Source organism: Crassostrea angulata, chromosome 10, assembly GCF_025612915.1.
Source record: "Crassostrea angulata isolate pt1a10 chromosome 10, ASM2561291v2, whole genome shotgun sequence".
Taxonomy (NCBI): domain Eukaryota; kingdom Metazoa; phylum Mollusca; class Bivalvia; order Ostreida; family Ostreidae; genus Magallana; species Magallana angulata.
The window spans coordinates 40,049,618-40,065,392 of NC_069120.1; the positions used below are offsets into that span (position 1 = coordinate 40,049,618).

General features: G+C 32.2%; 2 protein-coding genes across 2 annotated transcripts; both read left to right on the top strand.

Annotated features, from left to right (window-relative positions):
• The first annotated feature begins 1,537 nt into the window (after positions 1-1,537).
• On the top strand, positions 1,538-7,989 carry LOC128168350 (uncharacterized). The gene is made up of 9 exons (XM_052834585.1): positions 1,538-1,688; positions 1,910-2,104; positions 2,387-2,508; positions 2,797-2,941; positions 3,203-3,349; positions 3,508-3,717; positions 3,828-4,049; positions 4,407-4,503; positions 4,666-7,989. Exons 1-9 carry the CDS (start codon positions 1,610-1,612, stop codon positions 5,735-5,737), a joined length of 2,289 nt encoding a protein of 762 aa, XP_052690545.1. The 5' UTR covers positions 1,538-1,609; the 3' UTR covers positions 5,738-7,989.
• A 2,881-nt stretch (positions 7,990-10,870) lies between these two features.
• Positions 10,871-15,775, top strand: LOC128164540 (uncharacterized). The gene is made up of 6 exons (XM_052828448.1): positions 10,871-11,098; positions 11,434-11,580; positions 11,797-12,006; positions 12,234-12,455; positions 12,898-13,003; positions 14,155-15,775. Exons 4-6 carry the CDS (start codon positions 12,293-12,295, stop codon positions 15,221-15,223), a joined length of 1,338 nt encoding a protein of 445 aa, XP_052684408.1. The 5' UTR covers positions 10,871-11,098; positions 11,434-11,580; positions 11,797-12,006; positions 12,234-12,292; the 3' UTR covers positions 15,224-15,775.

Sequence of the window (15,775 nt, forward strand, 5' to 3'; positions counted from 1 at the left end):
GTTTCATGTTTATTGGGAAAAAACTTTACACTGCTTTTCAAATTTTAAAAAAGAAAACAATACTTGTTATGACTTAATGAAAACGCTTTACGAATTTACATCAGGGTTATTTCTGTATGTACTTAACTTATCACATATAGTCGCACACTTGGTACTTAGAAACAACCAATACTTCAAGAGGAGTGATCATGATTCGGAGTCAAATCCTTTAATCAAATAATCAAACGTTTCTAAATCATATGCTAAATGCAGTCAAATGAAGGCAAGGAAAACATTCAAAGTTTTGAATTTTGTATTTTAAATTTAAAAAAGAATTTTGCTGCAATAGAATTTTTTTTTAAAAATGTCACTGATATCTTTTAAAATAAAAACTTACAACTTGACTACATTTTTTAAAAAAGAAACTTTGAAAAGTTCAATCTCAATTTGACAATAACAAGACAATTTTAAACCTAAAAGAATCAATACAGTAGTCTTAAAATATAGTATTACATCCATGCTGTGATGTTCCATCATTAATAGTACAAATTATGGGGTGAAGAAGAATATTAATCAAGATCAAAATGGCGTATTCGCGATCAGTCTTAGAAACTAAACTGTCGGCTTACGTCATTCTTTTACTCCACATTACTGATTATAATACAAACAAATTATGAATAAATGAATTTTGCACCATGCATTGTTAAAGAGTCAAAGATAGTTTTTTTGGAATCAGGAGATAAAAATATTATTCAAGATCAAAATTGCGTATTCGCGATCAGTATCAGAAACTTAAATATTGGTTAAAGCCATTCGTTTCTCTATTTTACTGTAGAAGCAGAAATATTCGTTAAGAATTTATTTCGTTATTTTCGTTGACAGGATATATCAACGAAATTAAATCCCTTACGATTTTTTAACCCAAGTATTAATAAATTCAAATAGATTACGTTATGACGAAATTAAATGCCAACGAAATTTTATTTGATTTAAAAACAACGAAATTTTGACCCAACGAAAATATGTGCTCCTACAGTAATTGGAAGTACAAATAAATGCGGAATCAGATTTTGCCATGGGCACTGTAAAAGTATTTATGTGGAGAAAATTTAGTGTTCCTATAAAGATAGATTTGTTCAAAATATTTGAAAATACTAGTATGATAAAGTTTATTTATATCCTTTGCAATGTATTTCTTAATCAAACCAATGTTAAAATGTTATCACGAGACAACAGTTATATAACAAGTTATTTTTAATCCAGTGTTTAATGTTTGGTGACTTGGTCAGATATCGCTAATCAGAGGATACCTGGCAATCTGCGATACAGTGTTCGATTTAATTTTTTTTATTGAAAAAAAAATAATAAAAGCGACGGACAAATGATATAAAAATATTGCGTATTCTATGATTATAAGTGAAACAAAACCGAATCAGACTGTGTGTAGTATCAACAAGTATATATGCATCACTGTCTGATGATAATAATTTCCTCTTCTTTATAATATAATGCGGACATCGTGTTAAAATTTGTACTGCGTTTCCGATCACTACCGAAACACGGCTTCCGGCTGTACCCAAATTCTCTTATTTCGTATCCTTGTGAAATGAAGAAAAGAGAATAGTAAATAATGGAATGGCGTCTTTTTATTTGTTCATGGTGTATTGTTGCCGTTGGTTTCATTAAATTTGGAATTTGCAATGAGAACGGTTAGTACATTAATGTATGTTAGTCATTTGTCCGATGTTCCTTTACTTAGTTTGTCACTTATTATATTAAATGGTGATGTTAGTATATCAGTATAAGTAATTAGTATAATTTAGTGTTTCCTTGACAAATTTCGTGAGAGAATTTCAATCAATCAAAAACGTAGATTTCAGAATGTCGGACAAATAAGGTTATGTGTTTGATCCTACGTTCAATGTTTTAGTTATCCAGGCAAATATCACCCAATCAGAAGGTGACTGGCAATCTGCTATGCAGTTTTGTGGTTCGCCATTGGGATCCAGGAATCCTCTAAACACGTCTTCCGACATTACCGTGAACGTGTCGTCGTCCGGCGAAATTAACCGGTTATCATGGATTGCAGCCTATGCTTTCTATACCCCGTGGATAAAAATGCTAGGTTTGTGTCACTGGCACAGGACGTTATCATTTTTTTTTGTAATGAATAAAAATAATTACCTTCTATCTAGGTATAGACTGTTTATTAATATTATGAGAAAATTTATGACGTCAGGTTCCTGTGGTTTGTTTTGATATTGTGTATGTCTTTCATTGATAAAAAAAAAGTATTTCATGTTGTCTATTGGTCTAAATGTTTCATACCCAAAATTTTGAATGTAAACATTTTCTGTTACAAAGTTGATAGAGAGTTTATATGTGACGATTACTGTTCTCACTATAGGATGTGTCAGGGTCACGGGGGAAACACTTTCGAGCCTCACTGAAAGACAGGCTACTTTGGAGCAAGTTAATGTATTCAATTGTTTTCAGTTTTGTGATGGACTGACATACTTTTCACTAAGTGTAAGTACTATAGTTACAAATACTCTTAAACAGTGTTTCATTGTTCATTCAAAAGTGCGTGAAATTATAAAAGGAAAGATTCATTCTTTAAATTGCAAAATAGACTCTTCAACCGCTTTATAGATTTAAAAACATAATGCACTTGTTTGAAGAAGATCACAATTGTAAATAAAATTGAATTTTTGTGTTAACTAACTTTCAAGTTTATCAAAAAAATGAATTCATAAATATCGAACAAATTTAAATATTAACTATGCACCAACTATCATCTCTTATCTATTTATTCAGCACAATGGATGCTACTGCCTCAATAACTCTTTTCCTTCTGAAAGCACCGGGAGATGCTATCCTCAGAGATGTTCAGGAAATAATGAGGACTTCTGTGGAGAAAATTTAACAAACAACCTAATATCCATAATGAATTATCAACTAGGTAATATACATGTATTGTATGTTTGTATAATAACTGACGTTTGATCGACATATTCCTTCCTACTTTTTCAACTTCTTTGGCAATAAATTTCAAAAACATTAATTTTTAATTTATCTTTATATGTACATTAAAATTAAGGAAGCTCCAGTATGAAATGGAATTTTTGTTGTGTATGTAAAAACAAAATTTCTTAACTTACTGTACTGTTATTAAACATGTAATAATATTTCCCTTTGTGGTTTTTCTTTCTCTTCCTGACAGTCACTACAGAGTTTGGGGGTGTAGAGGAATGCCTAGCTTCCATGTATACTGGGATCTTCACCGAGGACAGCACAAGCTACTACGGCTTCCGGGCACCTGTTGTTTTACCTTGCAGTACACCAGACTTGGGGTATACTTATCGAACACGTAAGAAATACCAAGATTCTCATATAATTATCTTTCATTCACATCATTATGGTCAAGTACAAAGGCTTTCATCATTATGATATGTTATACAACATGTATGTAAGTTTTTTTTATAAGTTGACATACAATTCAACAAAATAAGGGTATTTTCCAACTAGGTCTGGCATTTCCAGCTTCTCATAGTTTTCGCTTGTATACTCTACCTGTTGATTCCTGGTACGAAGCTGTAGACAATAGTTATGGAAACCAGTTTGGACTGCTTGAATTTGTTATTTTTCGATTTCGATTGGCGGACCTTAATCAGCCAATAGTAGGAGATCGGTATTGGGTTGGATATCTTCGCAGGCACAAGATGGAGTTTGGAGCAGGTACATGAATATGTAGAATATTTTTTAAAATTATATTTATACATGTTAATGCACATGTAAGATCTACCTGCAAAAATATTGAATTCTGTATTATTTGTAATTTTCCTTAGCTAAACCCGCGGGAAATGACGTACATTGTGTGGCCGGAAGAGTAAACATCCTTGGCCAACTTGTTCTGTCATATCGCAACTGTAATGAGAGTTTACCTGTTCTCTGTGAAGTACAAAGTACTGAGGTTACTACTCTGTCGTCGTCCATATCATCTACTAATACTCACACAGTTGGGTCAACCTCAACGATAACATCAATAGGAAATATAATAGACAATGCTGGTAAAGACAATGAGAAATTAACCCAACATATTTTTTATACAAAAATATTTTTTAACATATTAAAGAGAAACGTCAAGCATACATTTTGAACTGAAATAGTTAAATTAATCAAATGTTTGCACCATAGTGCAGTAGATTTTAATTTGATTTTTAATTTTTCAATGTAATGATACATTATTTTAATTTACGCATAACTGTTGAAATTACAATTGGCATGGGTCTTTTGCATAAAACAAAAGGCTAAAAAAGAATTAATCAACACAAAAAGGATTAAAATATGTAATAAATTCTTTTAAGATACATATACATAATGGCATATAATTTTTATAATGCTTTTTTCTTTATTTTGTTTAACAGATGTTACATCGGTGAGCTTTGATTGGTTCATTATCATTGCAATTTTTGCCATCATCCTCGTAGCTCTAATAATACTTGGAGTATGCTGGATAGTTCTGTAAGTGTATCATAATAATTATAGTAATTATGTAAATTTCAGGATTGAAGTGCAGAATTTCATATTTATCAACTTAATTAATCTAACTTTTAATTCTATTTGAAAAAAAATAATAAATTATCAAGATATATTTATTAATCAGTCTTCTTTTTTCCTTTGCAGAACATTAAGGAAAAAACGAAGAGCCATTCTAAATGCCTCAAACACTGACACCATAGATTCTGATGGCGTTTACACGGAGATTGGGAACGTATACAATGCTTTCCCAGAGGGAGATACAATTTCAACTCTTTCCGATCGGCCATTGTATACCGAACCCATTTCACTCCCTGAAAGAAAGAAAAAACGAAGCTCAAGGAGGAAAGAAGAAAAAGAGAAGAAAAGAAGTTTGCCACGCGTACCTGTTGGAGATTCACCGAATGGGACAATAGGTGCTTCAAGATTATCTGATCTTCCAGTTAGGAGAAAATCCGATTTTAATGTGATCGAAAGTGTCATACAAATGTATGATGAAGCAACACCAGCTGTTTCACAACCAAAAACCTCACAGAACATTCCAGACGTGGTTCCACAACATGAGTATCATATTCTCGAAAAACTCAAGAATAGCGAAAAAGTAAAGGATGATTATGAAGATGTCGAAAAATCTAATGACAACGTGTACCATGTGTTAGAACCTAATCCGTCTCCAGGCGAAACAGTTGGGAATAGGCACGGTTCAGCAACAATGCGTGTTAGCAACAGAATTCCTTTGTCAAAATGGGTTGGCGGGAGAGCTGCAAATTATGAACCTTCGAGAATATCGCGTATTATTCATTCACGGGAGGGAAATTTACAAACTGTCCAAGAGGGATTTGAGGTCGACTTGAATAAGAAAAGAACTGCAGTGAGTTTACGGAGCAAGCCTCGTAGAGCAACAGGTAGTACTCGATCGAGTCATTCCGCTCTTAAAGCAACAGTATCTGCCCCGCAAATAAAATCAAGAAATAGTGATCATTCCAAAGGACAGGAAACTTCAAAGCAGCCTGCACCTGTGTATGACTCTAGTGGGTATATTGCTCCATTTTTGACAGAAACTAAAGAATCTGATAAACGCGAATCTTTATATGACCATACGAGAAGAAATCGCAGAAGTTCAAGAAAATCCGAGCAAGGTTATTATGATACGTTGGACAGTATACGTGACTATGCTGAAACGTCGACAGATGACACAGAGAACGGTTTAAATAAATGAACGGTTGTTTCTTTACTGATCACAAACGATATCATAATTTAGCATCATTGACAAAGGATAAGAAAAAACACTGTTCAGATACATATATTTGCATGAGTACAATATGTTTTATGTTTAATTACTGTAAACGTATCATATTTAGCATGCATGGTCATTTGAGGAATTTTGAGTAATATCTTGACACACAATAGACTTTACAGCCAATAATACTAATAAGTTTATAGTAACTTCTTAAGGTGGCTCAGTGCAACTATTTTGTTGGATCTATAAAATATCGGGGGGGGGGGGGGGAGGCAACAAAAAATCTTATTTATTTTACATGATTTATTCAGAAAAAATAGGCAAAACAATATATTGTTTGTTGCAAATTAGAAATTTGAGTGACCAAAAGTTGCAATTATAAAAAAGTTAAGGACATGTATTAACATAATAATGAAAAACAATATTAGATTATATGCTTCGAAATTAATGAATAAAAAAATGAAATGAAAAAAATAAAAAAAAAAGTACTGATATAAGTGTTTGATATTTTTTTAGTAAACAAGATTTCTTGACTTTCATTTAAAGATCTTGATAAAAATTCTTGCACACATTTTTCGTCACAAAATAAAATGAAATATTTTTCTAACTTTTGTCGATATTTTATTAGTTATTCATTTTTTGTTATGACCAACAGCAAACTTTGGGGTCTAAAAGTGCAGAATTTGCAAGCTAAAACAGAAAAAATAAATATATACGTTCGATTAAAAACCTATTTGAGCTTTAAAATATTTGTTTTAAATTCTTAATAGCACGAAAAAAAATTAACGATACGCTGGGCTAACATACTAAAAATTATTTGTGAGTTGTGATAAAATACAACATATCCATTTATTTAAGTTACCGGCATGATTTTTTTTTAATTTCTGTAATCCAGTTTTAAAAGACAGAGATACTTAAACTCGTGAAAAGGATAAGTAGTATTTATAAACAAGTCATTTTGTCTTTAACAATTTACTTGATCAAATATTGTTTGATAAAGGATATCATGTTTAAATGTTAACATTACATCACATGCACACTGTTGCAAATTTCATTTTATAATAGGTGTTCCATACATTACAATCACTGGTTTTCAATATGAAATAAAATTTGCTAACCTAAAAGAACATTTGATGTTGTTATTAATATATAATAACAAGTTAAACGTACTTCCACGCTTTTCCCATAGACGTTGTTTTCAAATCAATAGATTCGTCAACAATTGAAAATATTGTCGTTAAAAGGGTTTCAGTGTTTGAAATTGTTCTTAAATAAACCCACTGCTCTTATAAGCAGTATAGTAATTCCTTACTTAACGTTTAGTGGTTTCTTTCTGTCACGTGTAAGGGTTATCAAAAATTCGTGATTTCGATGGTAACCTCGTTATCACCTTTGGCTGCTAAGATTCTGAAATATTGTTGGTGATAGTCAAAAGTCTTTTAAATCAGTTTTAGATGGAGGACTACACTTTTAACGTTTATCCAACAGTCTAGTTTTTACTTTCAAATTCCTAGCAATGCACACCCACTCTATTCGAGTGGAAATCTTTTTTATAGCTTTAAAAAATTGTTAAACTGATCATGATTACCTTTTTTCTAGATTCTGCTAGTACCTAGGGGAGAAGATTCAGGCAAAAGCTAAAATGGATCTCAAATTACCAATTATGCTTATATTAGAAAAGGCTGATTCTATGATTTTGCATGTCAAGATTTTGTTTAATGTTGTTTTTTGATGAAGCTGCTGAGGCCTTAAGCGACAAAAAGACAGTTTAAATTATAGGTTTTGGCAAACACTGCAGTTCAGATTATACATGTAATGGTTTTTTAGCTAAAAAGATTTAGGTTCATTGCCTAAAAATTGTATTAGCAATAAAGATATATATCAATAGTCCTCATTTATGTATTGACAAGTAAATTATGTTTAAAATGAAATAAAAATGAAAAAGAAATAATATTGAAATGGTACGTTACTAAAAGTATCATGTTACTTTAATAAAATTGTTTAGCTTTACCTCCCCGGACACAGCGTTTATATTGTAGGGAACAACTTTTTTTCAAATTGTGCCAATATTTTGATTTGAAAGCATTAAAAATATAATTCTTTTGAAGAGGAAAAAACGAACAAATATCATTAAATACATTTTGTAACGTAATATATATTTCATTATCTGTGTTATGTTACGTATTACATATTCATTCCTAATTTGTAATATTTATTTTATATCAACAATTTTTTTCTTATAGTAAATTATTGGCTTAATTATAGGCTTAATTTTTTAAAATAATAAAATCCTAAAGATAACGACCGAAAGTAGGGCCTATATTTTACCATGTAATGTCAATTGCTATAGCACCATAAATGAGATTGAGATCTTGTGTGTTCACGCTGCCTAGAAAACTCTCTTCCAAGGAGAAAAAATGAAAGAACAGTAATCCAAAATGGATATTTCGTGCTGCGTCATATGAAAAACTAACACCCGGCTACTCCTTGAAACATTTATAGGGGCGTGTCATTATTTTATAAGATGTGGAGTATGGTTGGTGGTAGGAGCCAGACCCCAAAATCATTTTGACAGTCCAAAAAAGAATAAGAAACACTGTGCCCGATAATTATGCCAGTGTCAAGATGGTATTTATGTACCCGCTTAAGATGCATTTCGTAAAAATCCATATATATATATATATATATATATATATATATATATATATATATATATATATATATATATATATATATATGTATGTATAAAGAGACAACCATGGTACGTTACTAAAAGTATCATGTTACTTTAATAAAATTGTTTAGCTTTACCTCCCCGGACACAGCGTTTATATTGTAGGGAACAACTTTTTTTTAAATGGTGCCAATATTTTGATTTGAAAGCATTAAAAATATAATTCTTTTGAAGAGGAAAAAACGAACAAATATCATTAAATACATTTTGTAACGTAATATATATTTCATTATCTGTGTTATGTTACGTATTACATATTCATTCCTAATTTGTAATATTTATTTTATATCAACAATTTTTTTCTTATAGTAAATTATTGGTGTAGTGTGGTTGCTGTATATTTTTGTCATGTTGTAAACTTTTCTTAGTGTTTAGAAGTTATTAAACTTTTGATTATTTTGTGTAATACAATTTGATGATTTATAATTCTTGAATGAGAAATTGTACTGTTTTTTTTTAACATCAATTAAGTTCTAAACATTTTTTTTTAAAAATACTACGGATGAAAACCATTTTAACATTTATTATGAAATGGTTAAGAACCACTTGATTTTATCATAATTTTTTACTAATATTTATTTTATCATTTCTTGCACTTTTTACATTCTGAGCAAAAATAAAATACCATTGCTCATCGAAATGATCACATTCATAATTGCAAGAACATTTTGACGTTTCTAAATAACAATAATCATAATCCTATGATGCATAGTACGTTTCTTAATGATGATTATCCTCTTAAGAAATATGTCGCAATTTTCAGTAAGTTTTGACTGAGACGTTCTAGCGTCCGTTTACGAAGGATGCGTTACATTGGACAAGGATGTCGATTTTTCCTTGTAGTGGGGAGGTTTGTGTGTGGTTGTATATGTCAATGATTCAACTCGGGATGTAAAATGCTTCTAAAAGTTTCTGTTCTTTTCATGTACATATTCATTCCAGTTACCAAAGTCTGTGAAGGGAAAGGTAAGTTTGAAATTCTATTGCGGTGTGAAACTTTTCTGTTCCCATCCATATTTTGATTCCATGTGTCAAAATCTGTAAATGAAAACAATTCTATTGAGGATGACTGCTAGAGTTGTTAGCGTTGTTACATGTATTATAAAGTTGATGAACATATCATGTAAATACGCGAACTGCAGATACAGTGAGTTGAAAACTGTGATTAACAGATATCAATGCAAGCTACAGCCAATTGGCAACCCCATGGACACGGGCCAAAGAACAATGCATTCCTTTTGGGTCCAAAACCACTTTTAATGTCACCAATGACAAAGTGATTGTCAATTCTACTAGTAACGAAGCGTTCTGGATTGGAGCATATGCAGAATACACCAAATGGACAAAAATTCTTGGTAAAATGTCTGACAAATAAATTGAAAATAAACTTTATATATTTAAAGAAATAAACAAAACTCATTCATACATTTTAGTAGAATATAGCAAGATGGATAACATACCGTTGTAAAATATGTTGAAGCACGAAATCTGTACCATTATTTAGTGTAAGGTATTTATTCAGTCCTTGATATAGTAAGGCATCACTCTTTTAGGTTGTTATAAAGTTACAACAGTCGTGTCAGCATCTGGTGTGAATAACACGGCGTTGAAGATCCACGATGTCAAGTCATGCCTCGAGTACTGCGCGGGGTCCACCTACTTTGGGTTGACTGTAAGTAGAAAAAGACATCGTTGTGCCTCCCAAATTTGTACCGTTTATAATAGAAATACGAAATGTCTATGCCATTATGTACTTAAACGGACGAAAAGAAAGTCATTACCCCTGAAACTTGGGGTCCTTGTATTACAGGCGACTGGTTTGGGTTTAAAGAGTAGGGTTCAGACTTATTAAAAAATTAGACAAAACATATTTTAAAATGAGTTACTTCTTTGGACTCTAATTAATTCTAATATGAAAATGAGGAAAAGGGCGTTTGACAGCATAGATTTTAAATACACTTTCTCAGATTAGAGAATGAACTATTGCTAGATTATTTTCTACTTTATTATTTGGTTTGCCGTCACAGTGGTTTCCTATTTATCTGACATTTAATTTTTGACTTATACACCCTTAAATAATATAATAGGCTTAATTTTTTAAAATAATAAAATCCTAGAGATAACGACCGTAAGTAGAGCCTATATTTTACCATGTAATGTCAATTGCTATAGCACCGTAAACGAGATTGAGATCTTGTGTGTTCACGCTGTTTAGAAAACTTTCTTCCAAGGACAAAAAAGGAAAAACAGTAATCCAAAGTGAATATTTGGTGCTGCGTCAGATGAGAAATTAACACCCGGCTACTCCTTGAAACATTTATAGGGGCGTATTATTATCATTATACCTCTATATCACTAATTGTTTACCTCATGTGAAAATAAGATTACAATTTGCCCACAAATCAAGAGAGTAACTACTAAGAATTTGCTTTATGAAAAAAAAAATCACACTTTTGAGTTACCAACAATTCTACAGAATGATAGGTGTATCTGCTATGGAGACAGTTTCACCCTTTCTAACATTGGGAGATGTCTACCCCAGAGGTGTTCAGGCTCGGGACAGGACTTCTGTGGCGGACCAGGGGAGGCCATCGTGTACCAGACGGGTAAGAAAACATCAATGCTCGCTAGTGAATTCTTCCTGAATTAGCCTTAAAACGGTATTTAACGACAAAATAAACAACAAATGAAAAGTAGTTCTTAAGTTTAACAGAATTGATCATTTTCAATAATGAATACGAATGATATATTGTATAAAATTAGTCATTTATATGTTTAGTTTAAAATTTCCTTACTTGATTTTGTTGTTGTTGTTGTTTTTGAACTTGTTATATATATATAATGACATAATTAACGATACTTTTCATGAAAAAAAATTCGAAAAACTATTTTTATACTAAGTTATTAGATCAATCTAATTGAGCAAACATTGATTGTTTAGTTCCTGATCAGTTTTCCGGTGTTGGAGAATGCCTGGCATCCGGTTACAGGGGAGAATACAACTACACCGGGGCCCAGTTCCACCTGTTCAATCAAGGTGTTGTTTTACCTTGTGACAATAAGGAATTGGGGTACATATATCGGACAGGTATATAAATCATAAATGTAACATATCTGTAATGTCGGGATCTTTTATAAAATTTGAATCAGATAGTTCTGTTTTTTAGATGTATGTCTGTTAGAAATCTGTTAAAAAGGCTGCAATATATTCTTAACAGCTTATCAAAATGAGTATGCATTGTACTATTATTATAGCATAACCAATATATTCTTCATAACCTCTTTAAATCTGTTTGTTATCCAGTATTGGGGTTTCCACAGATCCATCATCTGTTTGTGTACACTCTACCCGTGGACTCTTGGCAAAATGCAGTTCTAAGCAGCTACCAGACAGCCGTTGGTATTCTAGAGTTCGTTAATTTCCTTCTCGCCAAACAGTCTCTAGCTACACCCATTGTAGGCGATAAATACTGGGTCGGACTTTTTCGAAGACATCAAGTGAAGTTTGGTTCTGGTAAGAATATAACTGTTACAGATGATGTACATGTAAATTATATGAAACATGAAAAAACACTAAGTCTTTTTAAATGAGAAGACAATGTGTTCAGGGGTACTAAAAGGATTTGCAATGAATCGTTGCTTTTTACTTTAAAGCTGCATTTTAATGTCGCTGTATATTATTTGAATATTTGATAAATCATTTTGCTGTCACTAGCTTATTGATTAATATTCTTTTCTTAGAATTGCCCTTGTCTAGGGATGTTTCTTGTGTTGCTGGGAAAATAAACATCAATGGAACAATGACCACAGTACTACGTTCTTGTACGGATCAACTGAGGGTTTTGTGTGAGCCCAATGGTGTTGATGTCACTCATGATGCGACTACATCGTCTACAGTAACAGCGCAATCTGGAAATAATAATGCAACTAAAACCAACCATAAAATCACAAATTTGGGAATAGGTAATCAAAAATCTTGAATCAATAATTCAAAGTACATGTATTTGTACCTGGTCAAATTTTTATCTGTGAGTTACAATTTTAACTCAAAACGTATGTGCTTATTGGTCCATTGTGTAGAAAGAAGCATAAGTATTCCCTTTTGAGTTAAGCTGTATGCATAGGTATTTTGAAATAACTTGTTAAAAATCTTAGTCGTTTGATTGCAGGATTCAATCACTTTAAGAGTTCATGTGCTGTCATGTTTAATGTGATGAAAACTGGAGAAACAGCAGCAATCAATCTAAATTTTGCTCTACCCAAGGCATTATTCCAAGCAAAATATATAATTTGAATTACCTTTTTCAACAAACAAAGAAGAAACAAGATTTTAACGGGATACATTGTCTTTTGTGAAAAAGAATACAAGTTATACATTTCTAAGTGCATTTTGTTTTACTCTCAGAAGATGCCGAGCAGTTCCTTGGGACCACTGTATGGTACATCGTCCTAGGAGTATTATCCTTCGTACTATTGGTGGTCATAATCATTACCATTGTCTGGTCCTTAAAGTAAGTACAATGTTTACTTCTACCGTGAATCAAATATATAATATAATATATTCACTTACATGTAATTGATCAGTTGTTCTTTTAACAGCCCGATATATTATATGTCAACTGATACTGTTTTTTATGACGCATTGACCGAGTCCGAGTTTAAGATGATACATGACCGGAAATCAATACCAGATAAGCATTATTACAAGCAATAACATTACGTCTTTAGGTAAACAAAAAACAAATTGCATTTTGTCTTCATTCTATGTTTATGCGATTTAATAAGCTGTTAATATATATGTAGATTCTTTTTGTTCGGTCGAAGTTAAATCTTAGTTACTGAGACATTTGAGACATTTTTTTATCAATGTCATACATGTACATTTAACCCCTTCCATGGCAAATATTTTAAGCATTTCTGATACTTTTGACATCAGTTTTTGATGAAATCAACATAGCTATTATATCGAGTAATCTTTCTTTGATGGAATCTCTCTCTCTCTCTCTCTCATGACCTATAACATGTAACTGCAGTCAATGTAAAACACAGTCATAGAAGTCTGTTCTTTCTTTACATGAGACGGAGAAGATTCACACCCTTGGCCGATCACTTTACCAGCATGTCTCTAGAAAATCCCCCCTTAATATGGTTACAAAAGTTCAACGAACGTCTTGTCGACCCTGATTGGAAAATAATCGGATAAACGCTTAAACAGATTCAAAGTCGGCTCGTGTCATTGTATTTCGGGACAGGTTTATGCATTTCATGACAGCGAACTGTCGGCCTGTCTGAGTTTTATCTTAGGATATCGATGATCTTTATCGCGTGCATTTTGTTGTGTTTTTCTGGCCTCGGGTGCTGGCATTCACATTAATTATACAGTTATGTAACCATTCAAATGTCTTTTAAACAGTACAGCGTTAAATTAAAACTTATGGTGTTTGTTACCCGGTGTATTTCTTTAACAATCCTTTTTCTATGAATAAATAGAAAGAATCAATGTGTCCAGGTTCATCTTTCAGTTTTAATATAACAACAACAAAATCAAATCGTAATCATATATTTGTTTATAAATCTTTGCTAGAATCGAAATGATTGTATTCGAAAATATTCATAAAATACTTAAATATTTTATTGCTTTCTTTATTTTGCTCTACAATAGACTCAAAAAACGAAAAGCCAATATACCTGTGGAAAGCACTCCCAACAATTACACGGACTTCCGAAGCATGCTTGAAAGGAACACAAATCGTGAAAACGCCACAAGCTCAAGAGAAGAACTGTATTTAACAATACCGGAACAGGAAATGGCTGCGGACCCAATGGAGAACAGGCCTCGTTTATCACTTCCGGAAAGAGAATTAACTTCAGAATTTCACGGTGCAAGACCATTTAATGAGAATAAATATAATGAAATTGAGGGTGAGTATAGCGACATCAAAGATGGGAATCAAAGCTCTAGCGGTAGTTTATCGGATGAATTACTTAGCGAGGCTAACAGAGCAGACAATGAAACGGCAGATGGACAGTATTTTCTTTTGGAGAAAAATCTGAATGATTTTGAACAAGATAAAAGTAACAAGGCCAACGGAGTTAAAGCAGACAATGATGTAGGTGACTTGTACTATGAAGTTGAAAATGTAGACACTGGGTTAAGCACAGTTATATATCATGGACTGGAGAAGGAAGGAGTAAATGATTCTACGAATATTGATGGCGATTTGGGCATGCCTGATGTGATTAATAATGTTTATCATGAATTAGAGAGACCTACGGAAACATGTAAGCTGAATTTAAGTAAAAAGGTGTCGTTCTCTCAAAATACAACTGACCTTCCTAACAGAAATAACTTGATATATGAAAAAGTGTGGGACAATGGATACAAGCAACATAAAACGAAAAGTATGAAAACGAGAACTGAAGGAGATGACAGACAAGCTCACATCAAATTGAAATCCTGTGTCTCGGCACCAATAACGAAATCTACTCGCCCAAAAAAGTCTTTGAAATTAAGAAAGAAGGACTCTGAACGACGGAACGTGATTAGAAACAGGGTGAGAATTAGTGGTCTTCCTGAAGTCTCGGCTCCAAGAAATTCGACATATGACATGCTGAAACACTCAACGAAAGTCTCTGGGGCTCGTGCACCAGACGCTGGTCTCGAAGACTACGATACGATGGCAAGTGTTCGAGCCTTCCTAGAAGAACCTCCTTCCTCCTGTGAAAATTGAAAAGTGTGTTTTTGTAGACATTGATCTTTAATGAGTTTTTAAATACTTTCCAGATTCATGAGCGTCAAAGTAGCTCAAGCTGTCGCTGCAATATAGTTTACATAAAAAGTTTGAATTTGTTCATGTCCATATTACGGTTCAAAACATTGTATTTGTTCATAGGAATAAATTAGATTTAGTGTCGTTTTTTGAATGTTAGAAAAACCTACTTGGTATTTCTCTTTTTTTTCTTTCATAAAAAGGTTTTAAGGGTTTGATTTTTTATTGTTCGGAAAATATTCTAATCAACCACATTAATTAAAGAGGACCTACCTTGTTGTTAATACGCTAATTAAGGTTCTGTGTGTAATAATTACGCAATACATTCCTTTGAATTCAGAATTTTTTTTCCATTTTGTTTTGGAAATAAGATTAATCATCAATTTTGATTATTTTCTGTCATTAAAATCACCTGAGGATGAGGAATAACAATGATATGATATCTATGATTAATTACAAAGTGTTACATTATGGTTTCAGAAATTGCAATAAATCAGTGAACAATCTTGTTGT

Bases quoted from the DNA above. Each gene is read 5' to 3' on its own strand.
- LOC128164540 (XM_052828448.1), top strand. From the start codon at position 12,293: ATGACCACAGTACTACGTTCTTGTACGGATCAACTGAGGGTTTTGTGT. The intron at 12,456-12,897 runs GTAATCAAAAAT...TTTTACTCTCAG, and splicing joins AATCACAAATTTGGGAATAG to AAGATGCCGAGCAGTTCCTT. The intron at 13,004-14,154 runs GTAAGTACAATG...GCTCTACAATAG, and splicing joins ACCATTGTCTGGTCCTTAAA to ACTCAAAAAACGAAAAGCCA.
- LOC128168350 (XM_052834585.1), top strand. From the start codon at position 1,610: ATGGAATGGCGTCTTTTTATTTGTTCATGGTGTATTGTTGCCGTTGGT. The intron at 1,689-1,909 runs GTTAGTACATTA...TCAATGTTTTAG, and splicing joins TGGAATTTGCAATGAGAACG to TTATCCAGGCAAATATCACC. The intron at 2,105-2,386 runs GTTTGTGTCACT...TTCTCACTATAG, and splicing joins CCCGTGGATAAAAATGCTAG to GATGTGTCAGGGTCACGGGG.